Source organism: Rattus norvegicus, chromosome 1, assembly GCF_021556685.1.
Source record: "Rattus norvegicus strain SHRSP/BbbUtx chromosome 1, alternate assembly SHRSP_T2T, whole genome shotgun sequence".
Classification (NCBI taxonomy): domain Eukaryota; kingdom Metazoa; phylum Chordata; class Mammalia; order Rodentia; family Muridae; genus Rattus; species Rattus norvegicus.
The window spans coordinates 97,586,629-97,612,979 of NC_141534.1; the positions used below are offsets into that span (position 1 = coordinate 97,586,629).

Consider the following 26,351-nt stretch of genomic DNA (forward strand, 5'->3'; position numbering starts at 1 on the left):
GCCATTTCCAACCCTTTATTGGGGTTGCTATTCCCAAATAAATATAATACATTAAACCCAGAGGGTCTCGTGCACCCCAAAAGGTGTCCCCCACAACCCCAGCTGGGCAAAATAAGTTAGTTGGAGGGGGAGCCTGCCAAAGACCAGGCCAGCTCCCTGGCTGAGCAGGCAGTGGCAGCTGGACCGGTACAGGCACACACAGATCTAAAGTGCATCTTGGTTCTATGGTCCCCAGGTCTGTGTGGCTCTTGGCGGGGCCACTGTGAGGGGCAGGCAGGAACCTCCCGGCGGCGTTTACACCGTGCCAGCAGTGGCTGCCAGGGTTCCGTGTGTCCTTCTGTCCGTTCAGGGGAGTGGCTTTTCAATCAGGAGTCCTCAGGGAAAACTGTCATCGGGATGTGGCTGAGTGTCCAGCGGAGGATCTGGGACAGTGATTCCTTGATGTAGCTTCTCCAAGGAGAACTTCATCTGCCGGAAGAGGTGGGGGAGGTAGGATGAGCACAGGCTCTGCGCTACTCTGCATGGTCGTGCTGCCTCACCACTCGGTAACCTCTCAAGGTGGGACTCAGGTAGTCCGGGTTCAAATCCGGACTCTGCCATTACTAACAGTGTAAGGGTAAATCTGTTCACTGCTATGGGCCCATTTCCTTGCCTGACGTACAGGTGATTTATATAATCTCCTGATTAATATCCCAGCTTCATAGAGTTATGTCAGAGATTCGAGGGCTGCTAGAGCTTCATCCATTAGTTAAGTACACCATGGGACCTTGACTAAGGACCTAGCCTCAAACCAAAGGATGCTGCATACCTCCTGCCTAAACACAGAAAGGGGACAAGATGTTACTACTTAAATCTGAATCATCTCCCATAGGCTGGTGTGTCGAATGGTCCCCACCAGATGGCGCTATAGCGGAAGGCTGCTGCACCTTCAGCAAGCAGGGCCTCACTGACTACTTAGGTCACTAGGGGAGGCCTTTGAGAATCAGAGCCCACCCCTAGCTCTATCTACTTCCTGGTCTGCTGTTCTCATGCTCCCAGGACACCCCCAGAATGGTCAGCACATCAGGACCCTAGTAAACATTTTCTCCTTTCCTGGCTTGACTGTGAAATGTCCCCCACTCCTCAGCTGGTCTGGACTTACAGGCTGAAGGACTTACAGGATGAGTCTTGCCAGGAGACCCACGTCACTAAGGATAGGCCTTGTTGATTATAGCCTGGCCTTTCTTCTGGTCTCTGTGCCATCTCTACCTTTGGACAGAGACTTCCCAGGGACCACGAGCCAAAATAAGCCTTCCCTCAGTGGCTGCTAAGTGTTGTTGCCACAGGAGGAAGAAAACCAACCAGTTTACCTACTTTGTGTCTGCCACATACATTGGTCACAGAGAAAGTAATTAATCCACAGGGCTTACTGCTGTAAGGCTGGCTGGAGGACTGGTCACTTCTGGCTAGTGGCAGGATAGCCCTACTATGCTAAGGGCTCTTGCTCTGATTAATGTGCTACACCCCAGCTCCTCCCTGGGGGATTCTAGGCAGGGGCTCTACCATTGAGCCACGCCCCCAGCCCCTCATTGGGGGATTCTAGGCAGGGGCTCTACCACTGAGCCACGCCCCCAGCCCCTCCCTGGGGGATTCTAGGCAGGGGCTCTGCCACTGAGCCACGCCCCCCAGCCCCTCCCTGGGGGATTCTAGGCAGAGGCTCTACCACTGAGCCACGCCCCCAGCCCCTCATTGGGGGATTCTAGGCAGGGGATCTACCACTGAGCCACGCCCCCACCCCCCCATTGGGGGATTTTAGGCAGGGGCTCTACCACTGAGTCACACCCCCAGCCCCTCATTGGGGGATTCTAGGAAGGGGCTCTACCACTGAGTCATGCCCCCAGCCCCTCACTGGGGGATTCTAGGCAGGGGCTCTACCACTGAGCCACGCCCCCAGCCCCTCATTGGGGGATTCTAGGCAGGGGGTCTACCACTGAGCCACGCCCCCGTCTCCCCATTGGGGGATTTTAGGCAGGGGCTCTACCACTGAGTCACGCCCCCAGCCCCTCATTGGGGGATTCTAGGAAGGGGCTCTACCACTGAGTCACACCCCCAGCCCCTCACTGGGGGATTCTAGGTAGGGGCTGTACTACTGAGCCAAACCCCCAGGCCCACTAAATGGATTTCCATAAATTCCTTAAGCAGAGTCCAGATGCCCTCAGGGACCAGACAAAGCTGGAGTCTTTCCTTCATTCTCCTCCATATCACAGGCGCCCACCCTAATGCCACACATTTTCCTCTGTCTTCCTCAGCTGCTGGCTGCAGTCCTCTGGGGTCTAAGAGGAGCACCATATGGTGACAGTGTATTTATTCAGCACCTACTATAAGCCTGGGCGAGGCTCACCAACAGCAAGAACATTCAGTGTTTACAGTGCTTGGCCTTACTCCCAGTGTCAGTGCATTCTCAGCTTATGAAGGATGGCCTTACTTTACTGTTTAGAAGATACAGCCAAGGCCCAAATAACAGTCACTTACATAAGGTCAGCAGTCTGACCTTGAGTGTCCCCTGAACTAAACAGGGTGACTTCATCAACCCCCTTTTGGAGATGAGAACCAAATGCCCTTGGGAGACTCACTTTCCTATCAGCCAACCTAAGCCCAAGGCAGGCAGAGAACCAAGCCCAGTACAGCCTGGCTACTCGGCTTTAGGGAAGCATGGGCACGTGACTCCAGCAGCTAATGACAGAGAGAACTATCCTCGGTCCGTTCCCCCAACCAACCTGCTAAGCAGAACAGAAAGAGGGGCTTCTTACTACAGCCAAGTGGCTGGATCCAGCCATGCCTGGAGGATGTTTTTCCAGGGTAGGAGTCTTTTTCCTTCTGTTCCATGGACCTCCCTAGCAAGCTAAGAGCTCAGCACCAGGACTGATTCCTTGTTTTATGATGGAGGACACTGAACCCCTTGGTAGGGAGGCATCTTGACCCAATGACCCTACAGCCCCTGTGGCTACCTCGTACCTCATCCAGGAGCTCCACGGATGCGCGAAGGATCTGCCTCCACTTGTGCACCTCAACGCTGTGGAAATGCTTCTGCAGAGCCAAGATCTCGGCCCACTCCGTGGCTGTCTGGGGGAACTTGCTGTGGACATGAAGAATCTGAGTGAACGGTCCTGGCCACCTCAGTGTGCGCCAGCCCCGCCCGTCTTCAGGCTCTCTCCGCTTACCCCTTGGCCAGTGCCAGGCTGTGCCAGGACTCAAAGGTATGGGCTGTTCTCTCCAGAGACCAGAGACGGTAGAAGAGGAGGGCATTGAGGGCGATGAGAACAATGAGGCTGGGGACAGAGTCCAAAATCAGGCCCCTGGGACCACGATGGATACTCCCTCTAGTCAGGCTTAGAGCTCTGCACCCAACCCCAAGACACTAGCATAACCATACCTTAAAGAGTGCCGTGATTACCCACCCTTTACAGAGGAAAGGGGCTCGGAGAGGGTCACACAGCCCATAAGCAGAAAAGACAGGGTTCACGCTCTGACCTATGTCATGCCTACATGCTTGCTGGCCATACTAAGCCATCTTCCCTGGAAAAGCCAGGGACATTGAACAGGGAGAGAATGCTGCAGGGGGATGAGCTACAATACAGGGGAATGGCAGAGAGAGGATGCCCTACCTCACACAGATCCTGCGGAGGCAGTGAGGGGAAGACAGAGATGTGAGAACTGCCCAGGGCAGGGCTGGTACCCGGCCCTCCTACACTGAGGGTCTCTAGCTCTGAGCCTGAAGATCACGGGGTTCCTCCTGGGTGATCTTGGGACACTGAGGCCTCAAGAGGCTAAGCACATGGTCTGAGTCAGCTCTAAGCTGTGGTGGGGTGGGTGGGGGTCTTACTTGCTTTTCCTTAGTGTCCTGCCCTTCCCGTACACACTGGCCTCCCAAATGCCTGGTGTCCCTGCCCAAGCCCCATGGAGGTCTCAGCTCATCCGTCCTTGGCTATCCCAAATCTGTTATGGCTTCTCATCTTTGGCTGCCACGACCTCCCACACTAGCTCAGCCCCCTCCCTCTGGTCTGAACAACTCTCCCACTTCTCTACCACTCCCATGGAACTCTTGGGTCACTGCTGTGTCTCCAGCCTCATTTGGCTCAGGGTTAGTTGCAGAATAACAATGTACCCACAACCTGACTTCTTCTGAGTGGCTAACTTCACACACTTAGTCTCTTCTTCCAGAAAATTTCCCCTCTTAGCTCCCTTGGGCCCCAGGATAGCTGTTGTCTCAGCAAGAAAGACTTCTTTCTCTAAGACCAATTGAGCAGCACGTGGGAACTCTGCCAGACCTATCTCAAACATCATCTCACGAAATCCTTGCTCAGTGGATTGTGGAACCCACATCCCGACAAGAAGCAGAGGCCCAGAGAGGCCAAGCATGTGAGACACATCACACAGCCAGGCTGCAAACCCATGCCAGTCTCCTTACTCACACAATGCTGATGAGAACCAGGGCACTGGGGATGCCTGCCCCGGGGCCCTGATCCACAGATGGTTCCGAGAAGCGAGAGCTGAGGGAACCTGTAAAATGGCAATTTGGGGTGAGCCAGGAGCACCCCAGCGGACCATCTCCTCCAGCTGCCTATCTCGAGGTGACATACCTGAGGTGTGCATGCTGGTCTGGGTGCAGGGGTCTGGGTCTGGGTGCTGAGGTCCATCTCTGTGCCCCCTCCAGCTCAGGGGTCGCTTCCTCCTCCGCAGGCCTGACAGCAGCCCACGAGCATCTTTCCCCCCTTCCTCCAGGGACACCTTCTCTGCCTTGGCCAGTTCTCGATCTGAGGGACAAGAGTCGGGCCTCTTGGTAAGTCTGCACCCTGCTGAGCCACCGCCGCCCCGCACCACCAGCCTTCAGTCCCCTACCCAGGTGGTGGAAATAATCTTCGATGCCAGTCCACGAGCTCTTCTCAATGAGAGACTTCACAAGGCTCCACGGTTGCTTTCGGTAGCGGATCTCTGAGGATACACTAGGATGGGGACAAGAGAGAGCCTGGGTCAGGTTTGTAGGGGCAATCTACGAACCCCACACCTGATTCAGAGAAGGGTCTCTGTCACCTCAAGCCTAGGCCTTGGCCTCCTCAGCTTCCTCCAGCCACATTTACATTTAAATCACACTTTAGGAGTCTACCCATAACTGTCTTTGGTCTGGGGCCATACTAGGGACTGAAACTCCTACCTGCTGAGCAAGGGTTCTATGGTCGAGCCCTACCATCGGCCCCTCCCCAGTGGATTCTACACCAGTCCCTTTTTAAAAAAATCCTGTAACAGGGGCTCATAAATCTGAATTCACTGCGGCCTTGAACCTGGGATCCCCTCCTCAGTACTAAAGTTATAGGCCTTGCTCTCTAACTACAAAAACCTATCCAGAATCCACCTACTGTCCTTTGTGCCACTCCCAACTGGTCCTAGCCTTTACTTCTACACTTAGAAGAGTGGGAGCACTCCTCTTGGTCTCCCACCCCGCCCCCATTTGCAGTCTGAAGGAGCCTGTGTGTGGAGTTCATTCAGGGTCCTCTGGGCTCAGGCTGATTCCCTGGATGCACCTTACTCCTGCTTCTCTACTCCAGCTACTCCCATGCTCCTGCTTCTCTACTCCAGCTACTCCCATGCTCCTGCTTCTCTACTCCAGCTACTCCCATGCTCCTGCTTCTCTACTCCAGCTACTTCCATGCCCCTGCTTCTCTACTCCAGCTACTCCCATGCTCCTGCTTCTCTACTCCAGCTACTCCCATGCTCCTGCTTCTCTACTACAGTTACCCCCATGCTCCTGCTTCTCTACTCCAGCTACTCCTATGGTCCCACTTCAGGGGCTTGGTACTGGCCATTCTGAATGGAAGCCCCTTTCTGTGGCTATTATGAAATATTTTTAGTACAACCTCCTGCCCTCTCACGGCAGCCTCCTGTATATTTCTCCAGAGCTAGGTGAGGTAGTGAACTGAAGAACATTCTGCAATCATTTAGTTCACTGGAATTTCCCCAGTGAAGTTTAAGGTCCCTTACAGGGGAACTTTTGTCCCTGAGACCTAGAATATCTATGTTCAACGAGTGCTCAGCTGTCCACTGAACAGCCGAGCACATCGACTACTCTATTCACAATGACCTCTTCCAATGCTGGGTGGAGGCAGCCCTGACCACTGAGGTGAGGTAGAGATAGGGCACACTCGGGATCACCGAAGCCGGGCCTTGTTCCGGGCCAGACCCAGGATACAGTATCGGTGGGCAGTGTAGAAGTAGTCCTGGTACGGGATGCCCTGGGTGAGCACCTCAGAGTCCACCACGCACCCGCCCGCCTGTGGGCCACGTCGGAACAGCGTCTGCAGGGGACAGAAGGAGCAGCAGGGAGGTCAGGGCTGCTCCTCGGGGCCAGCCCACCCGTCAGCTGCCTACCCAGGCCCACCTGTGTCTCCACCACAGAGGCGCTCTTGGGGCCTAGCTGGTTGCTAATGGGGATGGTGTAGGTCAGGACTCTGCGCTGGTGGCACTTGCTGTCACTGCTCCAAGGGCTCAAGGTCACATCTGGGAGGGAGGAGGAGAATGAAGAGCACGCTCTCCTTTCTTTGCTCTCAGCTGCAGGAAGCCCTGCCTTTCTGGAGGGTTTCAATTCTCTGGGGACTTGTCCCCAACTGTGCCGCCACTGTGCTGCCCGGCCCACTTTAACTTAGAAGCTAAAACAATTTAGACTACAGCGGTAATGACAGACGGGGAGCTCCTGATGCCTTCTGGGACCACCTCAGCCACAGCCTCTGCTTCCTTTCTGTTCCCAAGCATCAAATGAAGGAACTCCCACCTTTGTGACACCTTTTCCCTGGAGTCCCCTGAACCTTCACACATACCTGGTGCTACACTGAACCAGGTATACCAGGACCTCTCTACACCCTCCCATCGGGTCCCCAGTGCATCATCCTTCAGGCCCCCGGCGGAGTCCCAGGCCTTGGGTTCTCTTCTATCGTACAGCCATTGTCTTGGGGAAGGTGGGGAGGCAGGTCCGTATGTATATGCCCGTGACCATGCCTGTGTGTACTCATGGGTGCGGCTGCACACGTGGGTACATGCATGTGGGAGTGTACGTGTAGAAGGTTTCTCTGCAGGTGTCGTCCACCTTGTTTCCCTGAGATGGAGTCTGTCACTGGCCTGATGCTCACCAACTGGGACAGGTCAGATGGCCAGGCCTAGCCTGCTAGTCATGTGCTCAGAAGCATGGGCCACAATGCCCAGATCTTAAAGAACTTTTAGATCTATTTTATCCTTACTGTTTTTTGTGTTTGTGTGTGTGTCTCTGTGCCATGTGTCCGTGTCTGTTTGTTTGTTTGTGTGTGTGTGTGTGTGTGATGTGTATGGGCGTGTGTGTTGTGTCTATGTGTTTGTGGATTGGGTCTCTGTGTACATTATGTGTGTGTGTATCTTCGTGTGTGTATGTCTGTGTCCCGTGTGTCTGTATGTCTACGTGTGTGTCTGTATCTCTGCCTGTGTGTGTCCGTGTATGTATGTCTATGTCCCATGTGTCTGTGTGTGTCTATGTGTGTGTCTGCATGTGCTTTATCTGTGTGTATCTCTGTCTGTGTGTGTCTGTGTATTTCTGTGTCTGTGTGTCTGTGTGTTGTGTGTGTCTGAGTGTCTGTGTGTGTGCCTTTGTTTCTGTGTCATGTGTGTTTTTGTGTCTGTGTGTCTGTGTGTTGTGTGTCTGTGTGTTGTGTCTGTGTCATGTGTGTGTCTCTCTGTGTGTAAGTGTATGTCTCTGTCATACATGCGTCTGTGTGTGGGTATGGCCATGTGAGTTCAGTGCCTGTGGAAGCTTAAGGTGTTGGATCCTCCTGGAGCTAGAGTCACAGGCGGCTGTGCTTAGACCCATGTGGCGCTAGGAACAGAACTTGGGTCCTCTGCAGGGCAGTACATGCACGGAACCTCTGAGCCATCTCTCTAGCCCCTTTAAAACATTTTACTACATTTATTTATTTATGGGGGTGGGCACGTGTACCAGGCACACGTGTACCGGGCACACGTGTGTCAGAGGAAACGTGTGGTTCTTTCCTTCTACCACGTGGGTCTTGGGTAAACGCCGTTACTCAGTGGACCTTGGTCCAGTACCAGCATTTTATGTGGGTTCTGGTTCTCAAACTGGGGTCCTCGTGCTTGCACAGAATGCACTTTAGGGAGTGAACCAACTGCTTAGGCCATTCTAGTCTCCTGAGGACTGTGTCTGCTCTACCCAGGAGTAATATCTGCTTAAAACCAAGCCTCGGACACTCTACGGCTGCCCCGTACTCCAGGAGTCTGAGAGAGCGGGCACTGGCGGGCGTTGGTTCACCTTAGTACAGCTACTGCTAGCGGCCCTTTCCAGGTAGCAACTCCCTCCCCTCTCACTCTAACACGAGCACTACAAAGTGCACACAGTGTGCAGAAGAATCAGGCATGGAGAGGTTGAAAACCCTCTCCATGGCCACTGCTGGCCAGAGGTAGCATGAAGCCTGCTCCCGCCAGTGCCAGACCCAGGGTCCTCTGCTGCCTTTGCCCCCTGACCTGTGAACTTGCGCTGCTGCAGGAAGCCTTGCAGGAATGGAGAGTCCGAGAAGAGCATCTGCTGTAGACGTTCAGCACCCACGTGGAAGACGGAGTTGATGAGGAGCCGGCCGGAGAGGTCAGGCAGCAATGCAGCCAGGTCACCTGGGAGACAAAAGTGTCCTCACTATGTGCACAGTCTCTGGGTTCCTTTGGGTCAACTGCTCCTCCTCACTCCCAGGCCTCCAGGGTGGAGGGGCAAACCCATCTTCCTGAACGAGAGACACTGAGAACCTGAAACACCACTCAATTTTCCCTATAACATAGGGTTGGCTGAAGGTAGGCACGCACCCCAGCCCAGCCAATAAAAGACACTGCAGCGGTGCCCAGACCCCTACAGTCAACTGGGATCATTCGTCATGTCAGACCCATCAGAGCCACGGCTGGGATTTCTGCAGCCGTCACATTGTTTGGAAGCCAGACCTAGGGCTCTGTCTCTGGGCTCACAAGAATAAAGTCGACCTGAAAGCTGGTACAGGGAAAACGAACATAATCAATTTTATAGCCTGCCTTTCCTGGCCACATAACCATTAGTGCAGGGTTCCAGGAATGCTGTTTGACCGACACCCCCGGCATCTGCCCTGTGTACCAATGCCTCCACTCTCACGAGTTCTAATGGGTATAACCAAAGCGAACGAATGGGGGCCGCCCGCCTCACCTTCTTCCCCAGTGGATGAGGAGGAGTTACTCGTGTCTGTCAACAGTTCCTCTCTGGACAGCAGATCCAGGGGACCCAGGTTGGACGTGGGCCCATCTGGCGGGGCCGGCTCAGCACTCAGAGGTTCTGCTACTGGGGTCACTGTCTGGCTGGAGGAGGCATCCAGCTGACTGTCCGTCTGATCTTCTTTGTCCTCCTCGGCCTGCAGAGAAGAGCTCCATCCAGCCTTCCACACCTCAACCCCAGCCCAAGGGTTCCCACAGTCCCACTCTGGCCACAAGAGTCCGATAGACTAAAGTGTAGGTTGTGGCCAGAATGATCAACCCTCGAGACAAGATGTCTGTCCCTGGGGGCCCTTGGCTAGTCTGACAGAGGCTTCAGGACCACCCAGTGATGGGGACTTACTCGAATGCTTGCTGCTCATCGGTCTCCTATCCATCTACCTTGATCCCCTCTGTCTCCTCCTTCCCCCCATCCTCATATATTTGCCCAATTCACCTCTATGTTCCTCGCCTGTCTTCCTCTCTCCATCCATGAGCACCTCATCCCTCTGCCAAGCCCCTCCTCGTCCACTGATCTTCTGCCCTCCCTCCTCCATTCCCAATCTTCCCATCTCTCCCCACAAGCACCCACTTGCTTACCCCATGGTCTGCATCACTGCTGGCTCGAGAGAGGTTTGGAGTGACCCGGCCACACCTTGAACCCACGGGGCTTGGCTCCTGGCTGCGGTCGGCTGCCCCTGAGGGGCTAATGTCGCTGAGTGCAATCACATCTCCCACCTCTTTGGGACTCCTGCAAGGGAAAGGAGAAGTGGGGGGCTGGCTGGACCCTCCAGCTTCCATATGCTACACTCACTGTGCTTCCCCCGCCTCCCCCGGGCTGTGCACAGTAACCTCATATCTGTCAGCAACTCCTTTCTGGACAGCAGATCCAAGGGACCCAGGAGGGTCTCTCAGAAATTCCTGTCATCCCTTTGAGCCAGCCATCTTCTACCTCCAACTCACCCGAGTCCATTCAGTTGCAAGGGGCAGACATAGTCTTCGTCTTCACTGGTGAGGCCCAGCTCCGAGCCATAACACTGATGGACCAGGTGCCAAAGCTCTCGAGGACTCAGTGTCTAGGCATAAGGGATAGGAGGTTGACCTCTTGTTTCTACTGCTTGGTCCCAGCAGTTCCTCTAGATTCCACAAGAGGGCAGCATGGCTATCCACTCCAGGCTCTACCCATCGCCACTTAACACATTGTCACTAGCCTGCCTCTTTCTGCAGAGCCCTGGGCCCTACAACCCATACCCCTTAAGTCCATAGTGCTCTGGCTAGGGAAGATTCCCATTTTTACTGAGGAGGATCCGGAAAGTCCATAAGGAGAAGTCATGTGTTCAAGGTCACGCAAATGACCCGTGGGGATTCAAAGCCAGTCGGATTCCAGAGGAGCCCAAGCTCCAGCCTCCTATGCCGTCTGGTCTCCATCCTCTTCTATCTATCCTCAGCAGCCCTGGCGTCCCACTGCCCACTGATTGGCTGGCCCCCAGAGACAATGAAATAATAACAGCCAATCATAGCAGCCAGGGCAGCGGCCGCTGCTGGCATTGCTCTAAGCGTTGTGTAAGTCCTACCTCAAAGTAGATACTAGTGCCACACTATCAGACTTCAAGACAAGATGTGCCCAGTCGCCCATCCAAGGTCACCCCGCTGGGAGGTGACAGTACTGAGATAGAGCCCCAGCTATGCCTAATCCACTCAAAATGAGATACAGCACATCACTGAGCCCAGCCCACATCCAGTCCTGGGAGCTCTGAAGTAGAGATGGTCCCCTTGGCCACACACAACTGCCTGGTGGTGGGGATGGAACCGAAGGGCCTTCCTCTGGCCTTGTCCTTTCTGGGGATGCCGCCCCATCCGGCTCCCGAGAGGAGGGAGGTCTCTGGTCATTTTACTTATGAGGATGGCCAGTTTGGAGCTCTCCTGGGGGATGAGCGTCCCGAGAGGGCCAGGCTCACAGCCGAGCAGGGATGGGAAAGTGTCTCAGGGGTGTCAGCGGTGTTGACGGATAGGTGTAATGACCGTATGCCCCTTCCTCCCTGCTGAGTATTACCTCACATGGAGCCTTCCCTTGGCACTGGGGACCAGCCTGTACTAATCCCTTCCTCCTTCATCAGAGACTCTGCTTCAACGCTAGGCACAGGAACTCTTGGCTTATTCCTGGCAAGACCTTTGGGGAAGCCACAGATGCAAAAGGGCCTGGTGCCCACAGAGAAGAGCTGGGAGCTTCCTATGAGTTCCAGGTCCTGCCCAGTTAACTCTGTCCTCCTGAGCACCATTCATACCTTCTCGAGCAGCGCGTTCTGCCAGAGACGGAAGATGAGGAGGAAGCAACGGTCTCGGGCCCCGAAGGAAGTGAAGAAATGCTGCAAAGAGAGGGGCGTGAGGATACAGAGACAAGATGGGGCAGGAACACCCAGTGGTCACCATCATGGGGAGGAGCTTTCCCCATGCTTAAGGCAGAAGCAATGCTCAGTGCCTTTCCTAGTCCTCTTTGCTGTCAGGGATGGCTAGCTCTTCCAGCTCTGGGCTGACAAAACAGCCGGGTCATTGCCTAATCCTTCCTGTTTCCTGTTAGGACCCCAGAGTGACACAGCTCTCTCTCAACCAAGCAGATATGGGGCTATAATTGAGGACAAATGCCAGGTGTGGCTCTTGCTGACCCAGTACTAGGGCAGTGGTGCCAAGATTTGGAATTTGAGGTCAATCTGAGCTACACAGGCAGACCCTGTCTCAAAAACAAACACAAAGTCTAGGGGCTACAGAGTTCGCCCAATTGTTAAGACTGCCCGCTGTTCTTACAGAGGACCCAGCTTGGGTTCCACAACACCCCGTCCAGGGAGCTTTCAACCATCTCTAACGCCAGTTCTAGGAGATCTGATGCCCTCTTTTGGCCTTCATGGGTACTACAGGTATGTGATACACATAAACAAGATAAAAGTCATACATGTAAAATAAAAGGAAATAAATATTTAAAACAAACAAGCAAGCCTTGAATCCCAGGACTCAGGAGGCAAGGGCAGGCAGATCTCTGTGAGTTCAAAGCCACCCTGAACGACATGGTGGGTTCCAGGACAGAAAGAGCGGTGCAAGACACCCTGTCACCAAACAAAGAGCAAACAAAACAAGATCTAGGGAGATGGCTCTATGGTGGGGTGTTTTTCTGGAAGACATATAGCCCTCAGTTCCTATCCCAGTTTTGAGATTTGAACTGGTGGGTTCACAGGAAATTTTAGGATCATTGCCAGACATTTATGTGAGGGGCCACTGCATAGGAGAATACTGTAGGGGTCCCAGCCAAAATGAGTGGAGCTGGACCACCGTGAGGGGCAAGACAATAAACAGGCCAAGTTCAACACAAATGGGGCTCTGCTCTGATGGGAGTGCCTAGGTAAGTTGGAGGGGGTCTCTGCTGTGATCCTGGTGTGGCCCCCCCACATCGGTCCACCACCACTCACCTTCTCACTCTCGGTACAGATCTGAATGGCATTGGGGATGAGCTTAGCCGTCTTCTCCTTCTTCAGACAGGTCACTTCCTTCAACTGGATGGAAATCTTAAAGACAGCACAGGGCAGTGAGAACGAGCTGGGAGCCCTGCCGGCCCCGAGGCCCCTCTGCATCCACCTGCAGCTCGACTCACCGTGGTCTCCCAGCGGAAGATGTTGCTGTAGAAACAGATCCAGTTCTCAGAGAGGTAGAGGCGGCCCTGGAGGAGGATCTCCCGCTGCAGGGCGCAGGAGTAATCTGAGAGTAGAGGAGGGAGAGACAGGCAAGACACATGAGTCACGTGCTCTGGCCTGCAGCTCACCGGCCAGCAGAGAGGCAGGGTGGAGGACTGAGGCTCCTGTCCAGGTCAGAAACGGAGGCTGGAGGCATGGAGACTCACCCACAATGAGGCGTTCTGCTTCTGGAAGTTTGCTAAAGAGTTTCCGGAAGTCCTCGTTACGTTGTTTGTATGTGGGACACAGCATCTGTGGAGAGGTTTGGGGCATGGGAACCTGAGTGCAGATTCCAAGCTCCTATTTGTGCCCCCAAAGCTTCTGATCCCTCTCAGTCTTCTTGGTCCCTGGGGTCTCTTTGCTCACACCATACATGTCACCATAAGAACACCTGCCATTTGCTGACTTTGAAAAAAATTACTTATGTGTATGAGTGTTTTTCTTATATGTATATGGGTGCACGGTGAGAGTGCCCAGTGCAGGTGGAGGCCAGAACAGGGCATCTGGTCTCCTAGAACTGGAGATACACGCAGTTGTGAATGGCCATATGGGTACTGGGAATCAAACCTGAGTCCTTTGTGGAAGCAGCCAGAACTCTTAACTGCTGAGCTATCTCTCTGTTTACTGACTTCATGTAAGAGCTAGGCCCTGTACAAGACACCACCGCCATCATCACTAAATCTCACCCACTCTTCCAGTTGGCCTCAAAAGATTAGGCTAATGTTTCTCAAGGGGGAAGAGGAAGGCCAAAGAGACCATAAATAGCAGCGTCCTGTGTGTGGTTCTTTACCTGTTGCCCACTCCTTACCTGCTCTCTCTGGTCTGGAGCTCCCAGAAGGCAGACAGCCCCCCACCCCATACCTTTACCAAGCCCCACGTGCAGATAGATACTTACACTGTACCAGCTCTGCATCTTCTGCAAGAGAAAGAAATGAGTCAGGAGGAGCCCTTGTGCTGTTCTCTGCCCTTGCCACCCTCTCCTGGCCTCACCTGCACTCGCACCCACCTTACTGTTGCGGATGAAGTTCCGGCTGCCCAGACTCTGGGTGCTGAGTGTCCCGGACACTCCGCTCTTCTCAGAGGAACTGTCAGACCCCTTCTCCACCATGGTGCCTGGCTCTGGCTCAGGAGCCGAAGGCGGCCGGCTTGGGGGCAAGAGCTGAAGCCGCTTCCGAAGAGACGGGGAGCTGCTCGGTGAGCTCCGGCCAGAGTGGGGTGTGGTGCTAGGGTGGGAGAGGAAGACGAGAGGGTGGGGGAACAGGTTAGGGAGCAGGGATAAACCTGATTTTTAAAGGTGCATCATCTGCCCACCCATTCATCTATCCAACTAAGTACCTGCCCATTCAAGCATCCACTAACCTAGCCATCCACCTGCCTATCAGTTTATCCATCCATCCATCCATCCATCCATCCATCCATCCATCCATCCACCCACCCACTAACCTAGCCATCCACCTGCCTATCAGTCCATCCATCCATCCATCCATCCATCCATTCATCCATCCATCCACCACCTATATACCCATCTACCAGTCCATCCATCCTCCCATCGGTCCATCCAACTATCTATCTGGTTATCCATCTGTCAACCTAGCCAACCACCTGCCTATCAGTTCATCTATCCATCCGTCTGTCTGTCCATCCGCCTATCCATTCATCCTTCTATCCACCACCCCGCCTCCCCATTCACCTCCTTCCTGTGTCCCTAACCCTAGAGCAGGCCTGAACATCCTTGCACCTCTACTGCTTCATTATAGCCCAGGAACGATGACCCCACATAAATCATCATTATGTGGGATTATGTGGGATTAAAGAAGTCAAACCGTGAAGTCTCTCTAACACAGTCAGGCACACAGTGAGCCCTCGATGACACTTGCTATTTTATGACCACGTGTGTGGGGGCAGAGGACAACTTCTAGAAGTCAGTTCTTCCCTTCCATCAGGGGACTGAACTCAGGTCACCAGGATGGTATGGCAAGTGCTTTTTACCCATGCCCAACACCTGATTTTTCTAAACATAATCTTACCAATTTATTCATAAAGCAAGCCTTTATGGGCCTGTGATGCTCAGAATGTAAACCTAAGTACCCCTCTTTTTAAAGTGTTATTTATGTACTCTACAGGCGTGTAGTGCCTGTGTAGACCAAAAGAGGACGCCATAGCTCCTGGAGCGGGAGTTGTAGGTGGTTGTGGGTCTTCTTATGGGTGCAGGGAACTGAACTCAGGTTCTCTCCAAGAGCAGTATGGGCTCTTAACCAGCAGGAGCCATGTCTCCAGCTCCAAAGCACCATTCTTTTTTTTTTTTTTAAAGAGATTTATTTATTTTATTTATTTTATTTATTTTATTTATTTATTTATTTATTTATTTATTTATTTATTTATTTATTTATTTATTTTTGTACACTGTTGCTCTCTTAACACATACCAGAAAGGGACATTGAATCCCACTACAGATGGTTGTGAACCACCATGTGGTTGCTGGGAATTGAACTCAGGACCTCTGGAAGAGCAGTCAGTGCTCTTAACCGCTGAGCCACCTCTCCAGCCCCCAAAGCACCGTTCTTAATGTCCTTCCTTTCCTCATCTCTAATCTGTCTGCCACTCCCACCAACACCACCTCTAAAACCGACTTCCATTTTCCTTTCACTACTGCATCTGCTCATCCCAGACTCCATTCCTTCCCACACAGAAGGCGCACAGATTTACTTCTCCTTCTCTATTGCTGTCTCAGCCTCAGTCTCTCCTCACTTGCAGCCCAGGAGGCTGGTGACCGGCCACCTGAGTCAGCTCAGGGTTCTCTAAGCCCTACCTTGGCTGTCTCTCTCTCCAAGTGAAAATCAAGTCTGATTTCGATGTGACCAGGTCTCATTATTTCCCTGGCCTCATGTTCCTCCTCTGTCCAGATCATTCCGGCCCCCTCTTGTTCCTTAAGCTCCCCAGGGTCACACGCTGCATCTGTGGTTCCCTCCATCTGAAAGTCTACCCACGGCCCAGCATAATGGACTCCACCTCATTCATCCTCAGCCCTCCTCCTCCAAGGTCTCTCAGCCTCAAAGAGGTCCTTCCTTCCTTCCTTCCTTCCTTCCTTCCTTCCTTCCTTCCTTCCTTCCTTCCTTCCTTCCCTCCTTCCCTCTTGACTCACCCACACTATCTACGCTCACCCCGTTCGTTTGTTTATACAGTTTCTTTATTGCTTGCCTTAAACTGTGAACTGGAGGAAGTCTTGGTCGCTGTCTGTATCCTTAGCCCACAGAGACAGGGCACACAATACTTAACAAACACTGTGGGACTGAATGAACAGCCCTGATCTGGCTGCGACCAGCACTAACAGAAACCTGAAGTACGGCTCGGTTCTGTGAAGTTAACATCCTGCCAGAGGCCGACATTAAGCAAACAGAACATTCTGGTAACTGTGCAAACACCAACTGCAATAAAGGCGGTGGGGCTGAGTGGCGGGGACTTTAAAGGGACATCGTTGGTGACTTCTTATCGGGAGTCTGTCAAGCACTCTGAGGGATTGATTTTTATTGCTGCTCAAAAACACTGTGTGCTTGGTCCCAGGACTGTCTGGCTTTACAGTGGAAACTGAGACTACAAGCGTGAGTGAGGCACAGTGGTTCCTGGGAAGGATTCTAACTCCAGGGACACAGATCTAACTGGAGTACAAGTGATATCTCTTCTTTCAGGAACCTTTTCAGGGATTGGTCCTCTCTACCATGCGGATCCCAGGCACACAACATGGGTGGTTGGCCTTACTGAAGCACCTTTACCCACTAGGCCATCCCCTCTGTTCCCTCAGGAAATTCCATCAAGTATGTCTCTCCTGTACAATCTTTAGTTCATGCGGGTCTCCCTGTCCACACTGCCTTTGCTCTTCTTTGCCCTGCAAATTTTTTTTTCTTTTTTGCTGAGCTGGGAATTGAACCTAGAGCCTGGTATATGCTTAGTGGACATTCTACCACAGAGCCATACTCCCAGACCCTCACTGGGGGACTGTAGCCAGGTGCTTTACCATTGAGTCACACTCCCAGCCCCTCACTGGGGGATTCTAGGCACCTGTTCTACCATTGAGCCACACCCCAGACCCCCTTTTACTTTTTATTTTGAGGCAGGGTCTCTCAATAAACTGTACAGATTGGCTTTGAACTCACTCAGCAGTCTAGACTGGGACTGAAGTTTTGGTTGTCCTGCCTCAGCCTTCTGAATAGCAGCTGTCACAACAGGCCTGTGCTGTCATCCTTGGTTGGTGCTGCTTTTGGAATCCCACCCAAGAAGTCACTAAAGAGTCACCTACAGGCCGCATGACCATGCCTGGGCCTTGCAAATATTAGACAACACTACAACACTTCAAGACTCTAGTGCACCCCTCTGCCTTGTGCAGGTTCCCATACCCTACTGGGGCAGCAGTCACCCGAACAGTGACTTCTCTGTGACGACAGCTCTATAGACTTCTGGGGACACACCTGAGAGCTGTCTTAGTTCCTCCTCTGCCACAGCCCTGCTCTGATAGAGCGCGAGAGAGGCATTTACATGATTCTTATAAATTCATTTTATAAATTATGTGACAAATGAAAGGACATGAACAGTGGCCTGGGCCACTATGGTTCCCCCTGGGCCAACCTGGTGCCATGGTCACCATGATCTAGAGTCTGCACTCAATCTGTCCCAATTTACAGCCCGAGAAAGCCTATTCCTACACTAAGCAGGCCAGAGACTTCCTGGTTACCAGGCTTTCCCACCTTCCTTACTCCAGGAAAGCCCCTGACCCTTCCCCGGCCCTCATCGTGGCTCCTGCCTTCCTTCTTCCCTCTGACCACATGGCCTTCCCACACTGGATATAGGTGGAACTGCCCCCAATCCCCGCCATGCTCGACAGACATTCCCCATGCACTATTTGAAATTCAACAGCCCTCTGCCTATCTCCCTCACGTTCTCTGTCCTCAGAGCGTCTGTCAGTCCCACGCTGTCTCCTGCTCCCCACCTTGTTCTTCTTCTCCTAGCAGGTGCCCATGAGTAGGCACCACCAGAGCCTGAGCCAAGTGACCAGGTTTGCTCGCTCCTTCCCAGGGCCTGGACTCAAGCACACTTGGACACAAAGGACTTAAAGGTTTGCAGTCCCAGAGCCACGGGGTGGCATCTATGGCTTCCCTAGCCTCACTTTCACCTGGTTTTCTTACCTCTCCAGGCTACTCGGAGAAGAAAGCATGTGTAGGACAAAGGGATGAAGAAGCGACGTTGTGACAGTTCCCCCCTTTGCACAGCTGCAGAAATAAAAGTGACAGCTTTGCCACCAGTCTTCCTGGAACTGTCCAAGAAGCTACGCTGACCCTGGAGGGGCCTCAGCTGGTGCCCCAGGCCTTCCTATCGCCGTTTGAACACACACGGAACACAGTAGGGATACTGTAAGCAGTGCGTCCCCACTACCTGGCTGCACCAATCAGGGAGACAGATCATAATGGCCTCTGACAGTTGCCTTTGCTGTAAAGCTCAGCACAGCCCTCCAGAACACTACCACCAATAGTACCAGGACCTGTTTGAAACACAGATTCCAGCCAGAGGTGGTGAGGCACTCCTGTTAACGCAGTATCCCAGGGATGGGGCAGGAGGATCGCAGAGTTTGAAACCAGCATAGGCTGCATACCAACATCCTCCAGAGTTGGGGATGTGTACCTAAAGGGCCTTGAACCCAATGGTGAGGGTCTGGGGGCGTGGCTCGTCAGTAGACTGTCTCGGATATTGCCATTGAGGAGCTGGGCATGTGAGTCAAAAGAATCTACCGATCAGAAGCTGGAGGATGGGACTTGCATGCAAAGTCCTGGATTCCATCACCAGGACTGTCACAAAACAAAAGAGAAACAAAAACAAATGTAAATCCTCACCCCCACTCACATCAAAAACCCCAACTTAAAATCTGATGCACACTGAATTCTGACAGGATAATTAGGAGCAGAGAGGGTTTCTTAAGTGGGCCAGAGTGACTGCAAAGGGCTTAGCTGGGCAAGGCTCACTGAGGCCAAGGGCTGGGGACAAAGAACAGAGCTGGCGAAGTGTTGGGGAGGCCGTGCTGGACTCTCTCAGGACATCAAGTTCAGGGTCAGGAAGGAGGCTGGCAGGTCTGAGAATGGTAAGCCACCAGCCGAACTGAGGACACATGGGCTCCAAACACGGGCCTGAAGACCCCAAGTCACTGCGCATGTTTCTAGAGAGAAGATGACCATGGATGTCCCTGTGGTCTTTTCTCACCTCTGGGCTAAAACTTCAGCTAATTCTGAAGCCCCGGGTCCACTTGAGGGCAGGCTGGAGGCACAGACAAGCCAAGCTCATCCCCCTTGCTCTCAGATGAGACAAAGAGGAAGTTCTCAAGGGCCCTGGGGTAGCAGCAGAGCCTTAGGGTGGCCCAAGCCGGCCAGCCAGTCAGCCAGTCCTGGCAGAGTGAAGGGAGGGGTCAGAGTGGCGAGAGGAGGACCGTTACAGGGCGGAGACTAGGAAGAGAATAGTGTTTTCACTGTGCAGATGCACTGGCTTCCTGGGCCTCAGAATCTGCCTCAGCCCAGTGGGGCAGGAACACACACAGGTGTGTGGGCAAAGGAAACGGCTGGAGCCGCAGAGGGTCACAGGCAAACTTGCCTGCAGGTGAATGAAGTCTCTCTCATCTGTTTGCCTTTCAGAAGTATCAGAAGCATAAACAACCATAGTGTTGTAAGTATGTGAAATTCATACACAAATGCCAGTAAAGTTTTACACACACACACACACACACACACACACACACACACACACACACGAGACACATGTCACAAATATGCTAAAGTCACACAGAATCCCAGAATCAATCCCAAATTCAGAGAAACACAGTAAGCCCAACATAAATTAGCTTCACATATACAACCACGGGAAAGTTTTTTCCAGAAACACTAAAGGCCAAAACAACAGCAAAACCCACAACAAAAATTTTCAGACATCACCCAGTCACGGGACCCAGTGACCCAGACATTCATCCCTATGGGAAGGTAAGTCTTCCTATCAGCCTATACATCCTGACTGTCCCTGAAACGGTAGGGTATTCACCGGGCAGAGAAAACAAAGCAAAGGCCAGTACTCAAGGGGTCGAGGAATGGAATTATCAGCTGTCATGGTGACAGAGAACCCTGGCATTCCCATAGACAAGGGGGGCTTGGGAATGCTGTACCAGATATTGAAGTGAGGATGGGGCAGGCTTTACAAAGCAGTTAAGGTTACACCCAACATCCCAGGAGGGAGGGTCCTCAGCTGAGAAAGCCACAAGGGGTCTCTCTGTCTCTTTCAACAGACAAAGCCACAAAGGATCTGGGAGACATATACAATCTCCCACACACCCAAGGCATGTAACAATACTACATTTGGATACACTGGAACTTTCCCACAGATAGAACCAGAGGTGAATGAGCCACCCACAGGGCCCAGCGGCGCAACAATGTCACAGGCAGCCACATGCAATTTCTACTTGTTCTCTGAACCAAGATTTTCAAATGTGGATGACAGGCACAAGACATCCGAGCCCCAACCACATGCACCATCCTAAAATCACAGTGAGAGCCACCACCGTGGTAACTCAGACATAATTGTAAGTTACAGGCACAGCCAGCCCAGAGACTGAAGCGGAAGGCTGTATGTACACTTGGAGCCCTGAAACCTGCCACAAGACACTCCAAAGTCACAACGAGGCACGAGCTCCAGAATGCAGGATCTTCACACGGTGCCGCTAAAATAATGAGACATGCCGCACACACAACCACAGTGGGTCCAAGAGTTCCACAATCTGGTTGGTAGCCATCACACAGAAGATGACAGATAACACATAGAAAGGCACACAACATTGCCCCCAAAGGATCCCAGCTGTTACACACACACACACACACACACACACACACACACACACACACACACAACACAATTACAAACGGAAACCCGCAGGCACAGGGACTAGGCACTGGAGTGTGTGTGTGTGCCGCGCGCGCTTGGGAGGGGGTGTTTCAAGTCAGAAAACACACGACCCCCACCCCACCAAGATCTCAGGCTTAAAGAAGCTTCTTTTCCCCAGCCCCCCGCGACAGACGGGGACCACTGGCGGGAGGAGCTGCAGGGCCTGCACAGTATTGCGGGGGGTGGGGCTGCTCGCGGTCCTTTCATCTGGGTGCCGGGTCAGGGCTCCTCGAGGGGGACTATTCCGGCCTAGGGGAGCTCCCTGCTGCCTGTACGCGTCCCAGGCCCGCAGTGATGCCCCAAGCTCGGGTCTCGCCACCGGTCTGCAATCCCCCATGCACTAGAGACACGTGTACCCCCTCCTGGTCCCGATCCTTGTCGCTCCTACATGTCGCTCGGGAACCCCACTCCGGCCCCCTGCCCCGGCCCGATCAAACCGCCATCCCCGTTCCCCACCCCGAGGCCTGGTGCTTACTCGAACATGGATGCGGCGCCCCGGCTGCAGGGCAAGACCCGGCCGGCTGCGATGAGATGGGCCTCCCGGGCCTCGCCTGCCTCGGCCGCCGCCTCCACCGGACCCTGCCACCCGCACAAAAGGCCGGAGCCGCCGGAGGCCGCCTCGGCGTCAGCGACACCCCCTTCCTGCTCCCGCCCCGCGCGTCACGGCGCCGCCCCCGCCGGGAGGGGGACTGGACGCGAGCGCCGGCCTAGGCCTAGATGGCTGGGGAAGGTCCGGCTGGGAGACTTGGCCTGACCGAGGGACAGAAGAAAATTTTTATTTAAAATGAGCAGCCTGGGCGGGGCGTGATACCGCACGCCTCATATGCCAGAGGCTGAGGCAGGAGGATTGCTGTGAGTCCGAGTTGAGCTTGGGCTACATAATGAAGTCCAGGCCAGAGTGGAATGCAGAGCGTCTTCAAAACAAACAAGCAAACAAATGAGACAAAACACCCTGGGCTTCTCCCCTAGGACCCAGGAGACTCCCTGATTAGTGGGGTGGAGGTGGGTGTCAGGCTGATGCTGGAAAGAACTGGCTTGGGGCGGAAGTCTGGGGGTGTGGGGGGGAAACCGCAGCTGGAGGGTGGAAAGTCTCTTCCCGCCCTCCCCACCCAGGCTCTGAGCCTTAGTTCCTGCCTTAGAAGGGTCCACTTTTCTGCGTGTGTGGAGACTTCCCCAGTCTAATTGTGCAGACTGAGTCAGACTCCAGCCCACCCGTTTCCTAGCTGTGCTGTGTGAGCTTAGGCAAGTCCCTCAGGCCTGGGGAGCCCCCTGCTCCGAGGCGAGGGGTTTCCCTAGAATAGCACAGGGGCAGGGCTCATCAGCGCTTTTGATACTGGGAAGCCTGCCGAGCCTCAAGACGGGAAATGACCATACATTGCAGTGTAGGACGAGTTCTTGTGCCAGCCAGCCCTGCACCCACCTCTGCAAGCCATGCGTGGTTGTCTCCTTTGCAGGAGAACACAATGTGAACCACTATCTTTGGGACCCAGCCCAGTGTACCCAATCCCACCTTGTTTGGTTTCCATTCCTACCCCACAATGTTACCACTTACAGCCGGAGTGTCTGTGAATCGCCAAGTCCGACCAGAGACCTCTTGACTTCTAGCCCTACCCTGGCTCCACCTCATTCCTTGTAACGAAGTGTGTTCACCTTGGTGTCCAGAGCCCTCCTGATGAGACCCCTTTCACCTGTCTGACTTCTTGGCCTCCAGGCACCAGCTTACCCACTTTGCTCACCCCACCTGCCTCCGGCCTCACTGCTTTCCCTTCTGCTGGAGGAAGCTTGCACTTCTTGCACGGCTGTGTCCATCTTTCTGTATCCGTTTCTCTTTTTATACTTCCGTAGCTTGTTTATTCTTAGAAAGACATTTTACTTTGGTGGTGAGGGTGTGTGTGTGGAGGGAGGTCCAGGATTTCATTATGTAGCCCGGGCTGGTCTCAAACCTCAGTAGATAGCTGAGGCAGGGCTCGAACTTATGAACTTCCTGCCTCAGCTTCCTAAATGCTGGGATTGTGGGATTGCAGGCAGGAACCACCAACCCCAGAAATTTTTATATTTTTAAGTAGAGAATATTCATTTCAAATAGAAAAAATGTATAAAGAACATCCGGGTCTCAATCATCATATGCAGTTAAGTATGCATAAAAAGTCTCACTTATTTCTTTAACGGTTCTAAATTGTATCTAAGAACAATGGAAAGTCATTAACGTGTTTACGAGGGAGGCCATTGTGCTCAAATTTGCATATCAAAAAGATCACTCAGGACTTCTTTGAGTGGGTAGTCATTTTAGTTGGATTTTTTTGTTTTTTTTTTTTTTGTTTTGTTTTGTTTTTTTTAGATGAATTGAACTGTTAAACTGACATGGTATGACAGGCCTTAGAAGTGCTTGGGAGGCAGAGGCAGAGGCAGGAAGATCGATGTGAATTTTAGTCCTGCTTGGTCTACATAGAGTTTGGACTTGCCAAGGTAATGCAGGAAGGAAGGAGGGAGAGGAGAGGAGGGGAAGGACTGACTAGCTGTTAAGTCCCACGTGGTGGCACACCCTTGTCATTCCAGGACTCTGGAGGCTGAAGCTGGAGGACCAAGAGTTTGAGGTCAGCCTAGAGAATAAAGTAAGTGCCTGTCTCAGAAACAAACTGGGCTGAAGAGCTGGCTCAGTGGTTAAGAACACGTTCTGCTTCTGCAAGGGACCTGAGTTAGGTTCCCAGGATACATTAACTCCTCTCCAGGGCATCCAGTGCCCTCTTCTTGCCTCTGTAGGCACCCGCATGCACATGCACAGATACACATGAAGACACATTTTAGAAACACACCTTTAAAAACAGATACACTATAACATTTACCATCAAAGGCCCAAGTGCCTACCTCTCTTTTCTCTGCCTGGGCAGGCAGGGTACCTACTGCCCTGAAGTCAGTGTGGATCCCTCCTATGTGATTTTGTTACAACGCCCCCAGCATCAACAAGCCAGCCTCTTATTCCGTATCTTTGAAAGATATACAACTAGTCCCCATCTTATCCTTCTGCAATTTGCCTCTCCCTCCCACTTGATCATCCTAGTTTCTGAGACTTTTTTGGTGCGGGCAGCACTCTGCCTCCTGAACATTTGGTCTTAATCAGCCTCCATAGTTGGGGAGAAACCCCAGTACACACATACACACACAGTTCTTTCTACTTAAGGTCAGTCTGTCCTGTTCTTTCCTTTGCTGATGCTCTGCCCTTGAGCCTCTTGGTTTCAGTCTCTCTGGGCTAGGAGTAGTTTTTCTTTGGAGAAGTTTTGTTTGAATGCTTCACACCCACCTGTGAGCCACAGCAGGAAATAGCTCTTGTGGTGGCTGATGGCACACACAGAAATATGTCTTGCCACTGGAGATGCAGGAAACCACACTTGTCCTCGCTTAGCCTTGTCCTTGTCCTTGGTATTATTTTCAATGTTTAAAATTAATTTTTAAAAAGATGTTTTTGAATAGTGAGTGTGGGGGGGGAGGGGAGGGAGAATGACTATGTATATGATGGAACCCACAAGACGGTATATCTGGTGCCCTGGAGCTGGAATTACAAGTGACTTCCAGCTGCCTGATGTGGGTGCTGGGAACCTCACTCTGGTTCTCTGCAAGAGGAGTACTTGTTTGGAAACCAAATCCTGTTTACAGTCTGCCACCTTTGCTCTAGCCCTCATCCACAGTCTATGCTATGGGTCTTCTTGCTGGCAGCATGCAGTTGGACCCACAGTCACTGGTCCTGAAGCACACTCTGGACCTTTATTTGTGGCTTGTGCTGGTTAATTTTGCTGACTTCATTGGACTGAGGCATCTAAAGTCTCACGGGGCACAGCCTTGAGTGTGTCTGGGAGTGCATTTCCAGAGCTGGGGGAAGAATAGCCTTGGATGTGTGTAGCATACTCCTGAGCTGGGGTCCCAGACTAAATACGAGAGGGTGATAAAAAGAAAAAGCATAAGCTGGTGTTCCCATTTCTCTGCTTCATGATCCTCAGAGATGTGAGCATGCAGCTGCCTCCTCCTGCTGCCAGAGCCACAGGACTCTCCTAGCACTGCACCTTCCTTACCGCGATGATGATGATACCCTTAAACCATGAGCCCAAACAAATCCTTCTGTAATACGTTCTTGACAGGTATTTGGTTACATGGAAAAGAAACAGAACTAATATACGTTATCTATTCCATGGTCTCAAATCAGGCCTGTATATGCTCAGGCTAGACTCTAATTGAGCTTCAGCATTATCAACCAAAAGGAGCCCACACTTGAGCTGAGACAATACAAAAGACACCTCCCATCCCATTCCCAAGTCTGACCTGTCCTGAGATAGACACTCGGGGTCCAGGGTCTTCAGACTCTGAAATCGTGGTGTATTTGGGGTGCCTGGAGGTGATTCCCCATCACTGGATGGAGTTATGTGAATGGCAGGCACCCCCAAGAGCCTCCAGGATTTAGGAGAGAGGTCCTGGACATTGTCATCCTGTGTCTGTTGCTCAGTTGGAGACCCAGATGAGTCCTGGTTAGCACCCTGAGCCCCCTGGGGAGCCCAGGGCAGCAGAGGAAGCAGGTCAGCCATGAGGAGGAATTTGGACAGCAGTGTGGCCCCTAAGGGAGAGAAAGGAGTCGTAAATCAGAGAGTCCTGTGCAAGTACAATTTGGGATGGGTGGCTTGGCAGAGGTCTGAGTGAGATTCCCACCTCTTGCTGACATAGTACCCCCGTGACTGTAAACTTCCATTTTTCTCTGGTCATACTAAAGGCCCTATAGAGAGAGAATGTTCCAGAATAAACAGCCAGTGCTGAGCGTCCAGCCCCACAGAGCCCAGTTCAGAGCTCACAGACAGCTTGGTAAACAGTCTTCCCTGAGCATTCACTGTGGCTGTACTCTAAGGCCCAGACACTATGCTCCCTGTACACACAAGGGCCAGAAAAAGAACCAGGCCTCACCGAGTTTCCAACATAGCTGGACAAGCTGGGTCAGAGAAAGGCAGACTTAGGACTTCCCTTCCTTGTTTTTCTCAATGCCTCAACCAAAACAAACAAAGGGAAGGTGCCTTGCACAGCTGGGAGGAAGCGGACCCCTACTGCTACCTACGCTCGCTCGGGTCTGGCAATGCCAGCCCAGAGCCTGTCTCCTCACAGGAGAAGGCAGCAAAGGCTTCTGCAACCCAGCTCACTGGGGACAAGGGAAGGGCAGCTTTAAAGAAGACCCTGATTCTCAGGCCCAGGCCGAGCTTGGGCCTTACCAGCACTCTGGAGACCCAGGACCCCTACCTTGTGAATTCTTCCTTCTGTCTCACAGGGTTCAGACTTCTAGTGTAAGAGAAAGCCTGGCCCTTCCTTTATTCCCTGAGTTGGGCTGGGCCGGAGACTCATGACCTTCAGGCCGGAACAGCTAGTCTGAGT

The 26,351-nt window shown here is 52.7% G+C and overlaps 1 protein-coding gene across 8 annotated transcripts; it reads right to left on the bottom strand.

Moving 5' to 3' along the window:
* Window positions 1–26,351, bottom strand: Gramd1a (GRAM domain containing 1A). Of its 8 annotated transcripts, none has more exons than XR_015629929.1 (20): window positions 26,220–26,260; window positions 25,263–25,551; window positions 13,996–14,212; window positions 13,885–13,905; window positions 13,157–13,241; window positions 12,911–13,014; window positions 12,729–12,824; window positions 11,556–11,636; window positions 10,234–10,346; window positions 9,871–10,021; window positions 9,230–9,431; window positions 8,533–8,676; window positions 6,413–6,531; window positions 6,279–6,329; window positions 4,879–4,982; window positions 4,620–4,793; window positions 4,452–4,539; window positions 3,201–3,308; window positions 2,995–3,115; window positions 1–468 (listed from the first exon to the last, which is right to left on the bottom strand). XR_015629929.1 is itself a non-coding variant. In NM_001399636.1 (20 exon segments), coding segments are annotated over 19 exon segments (2,424 nt in total). In that variant the 5' UTR covers window positions 25,523–25,551; window positions 26,220–26,351; the 3' UTR covers window positions 1–375.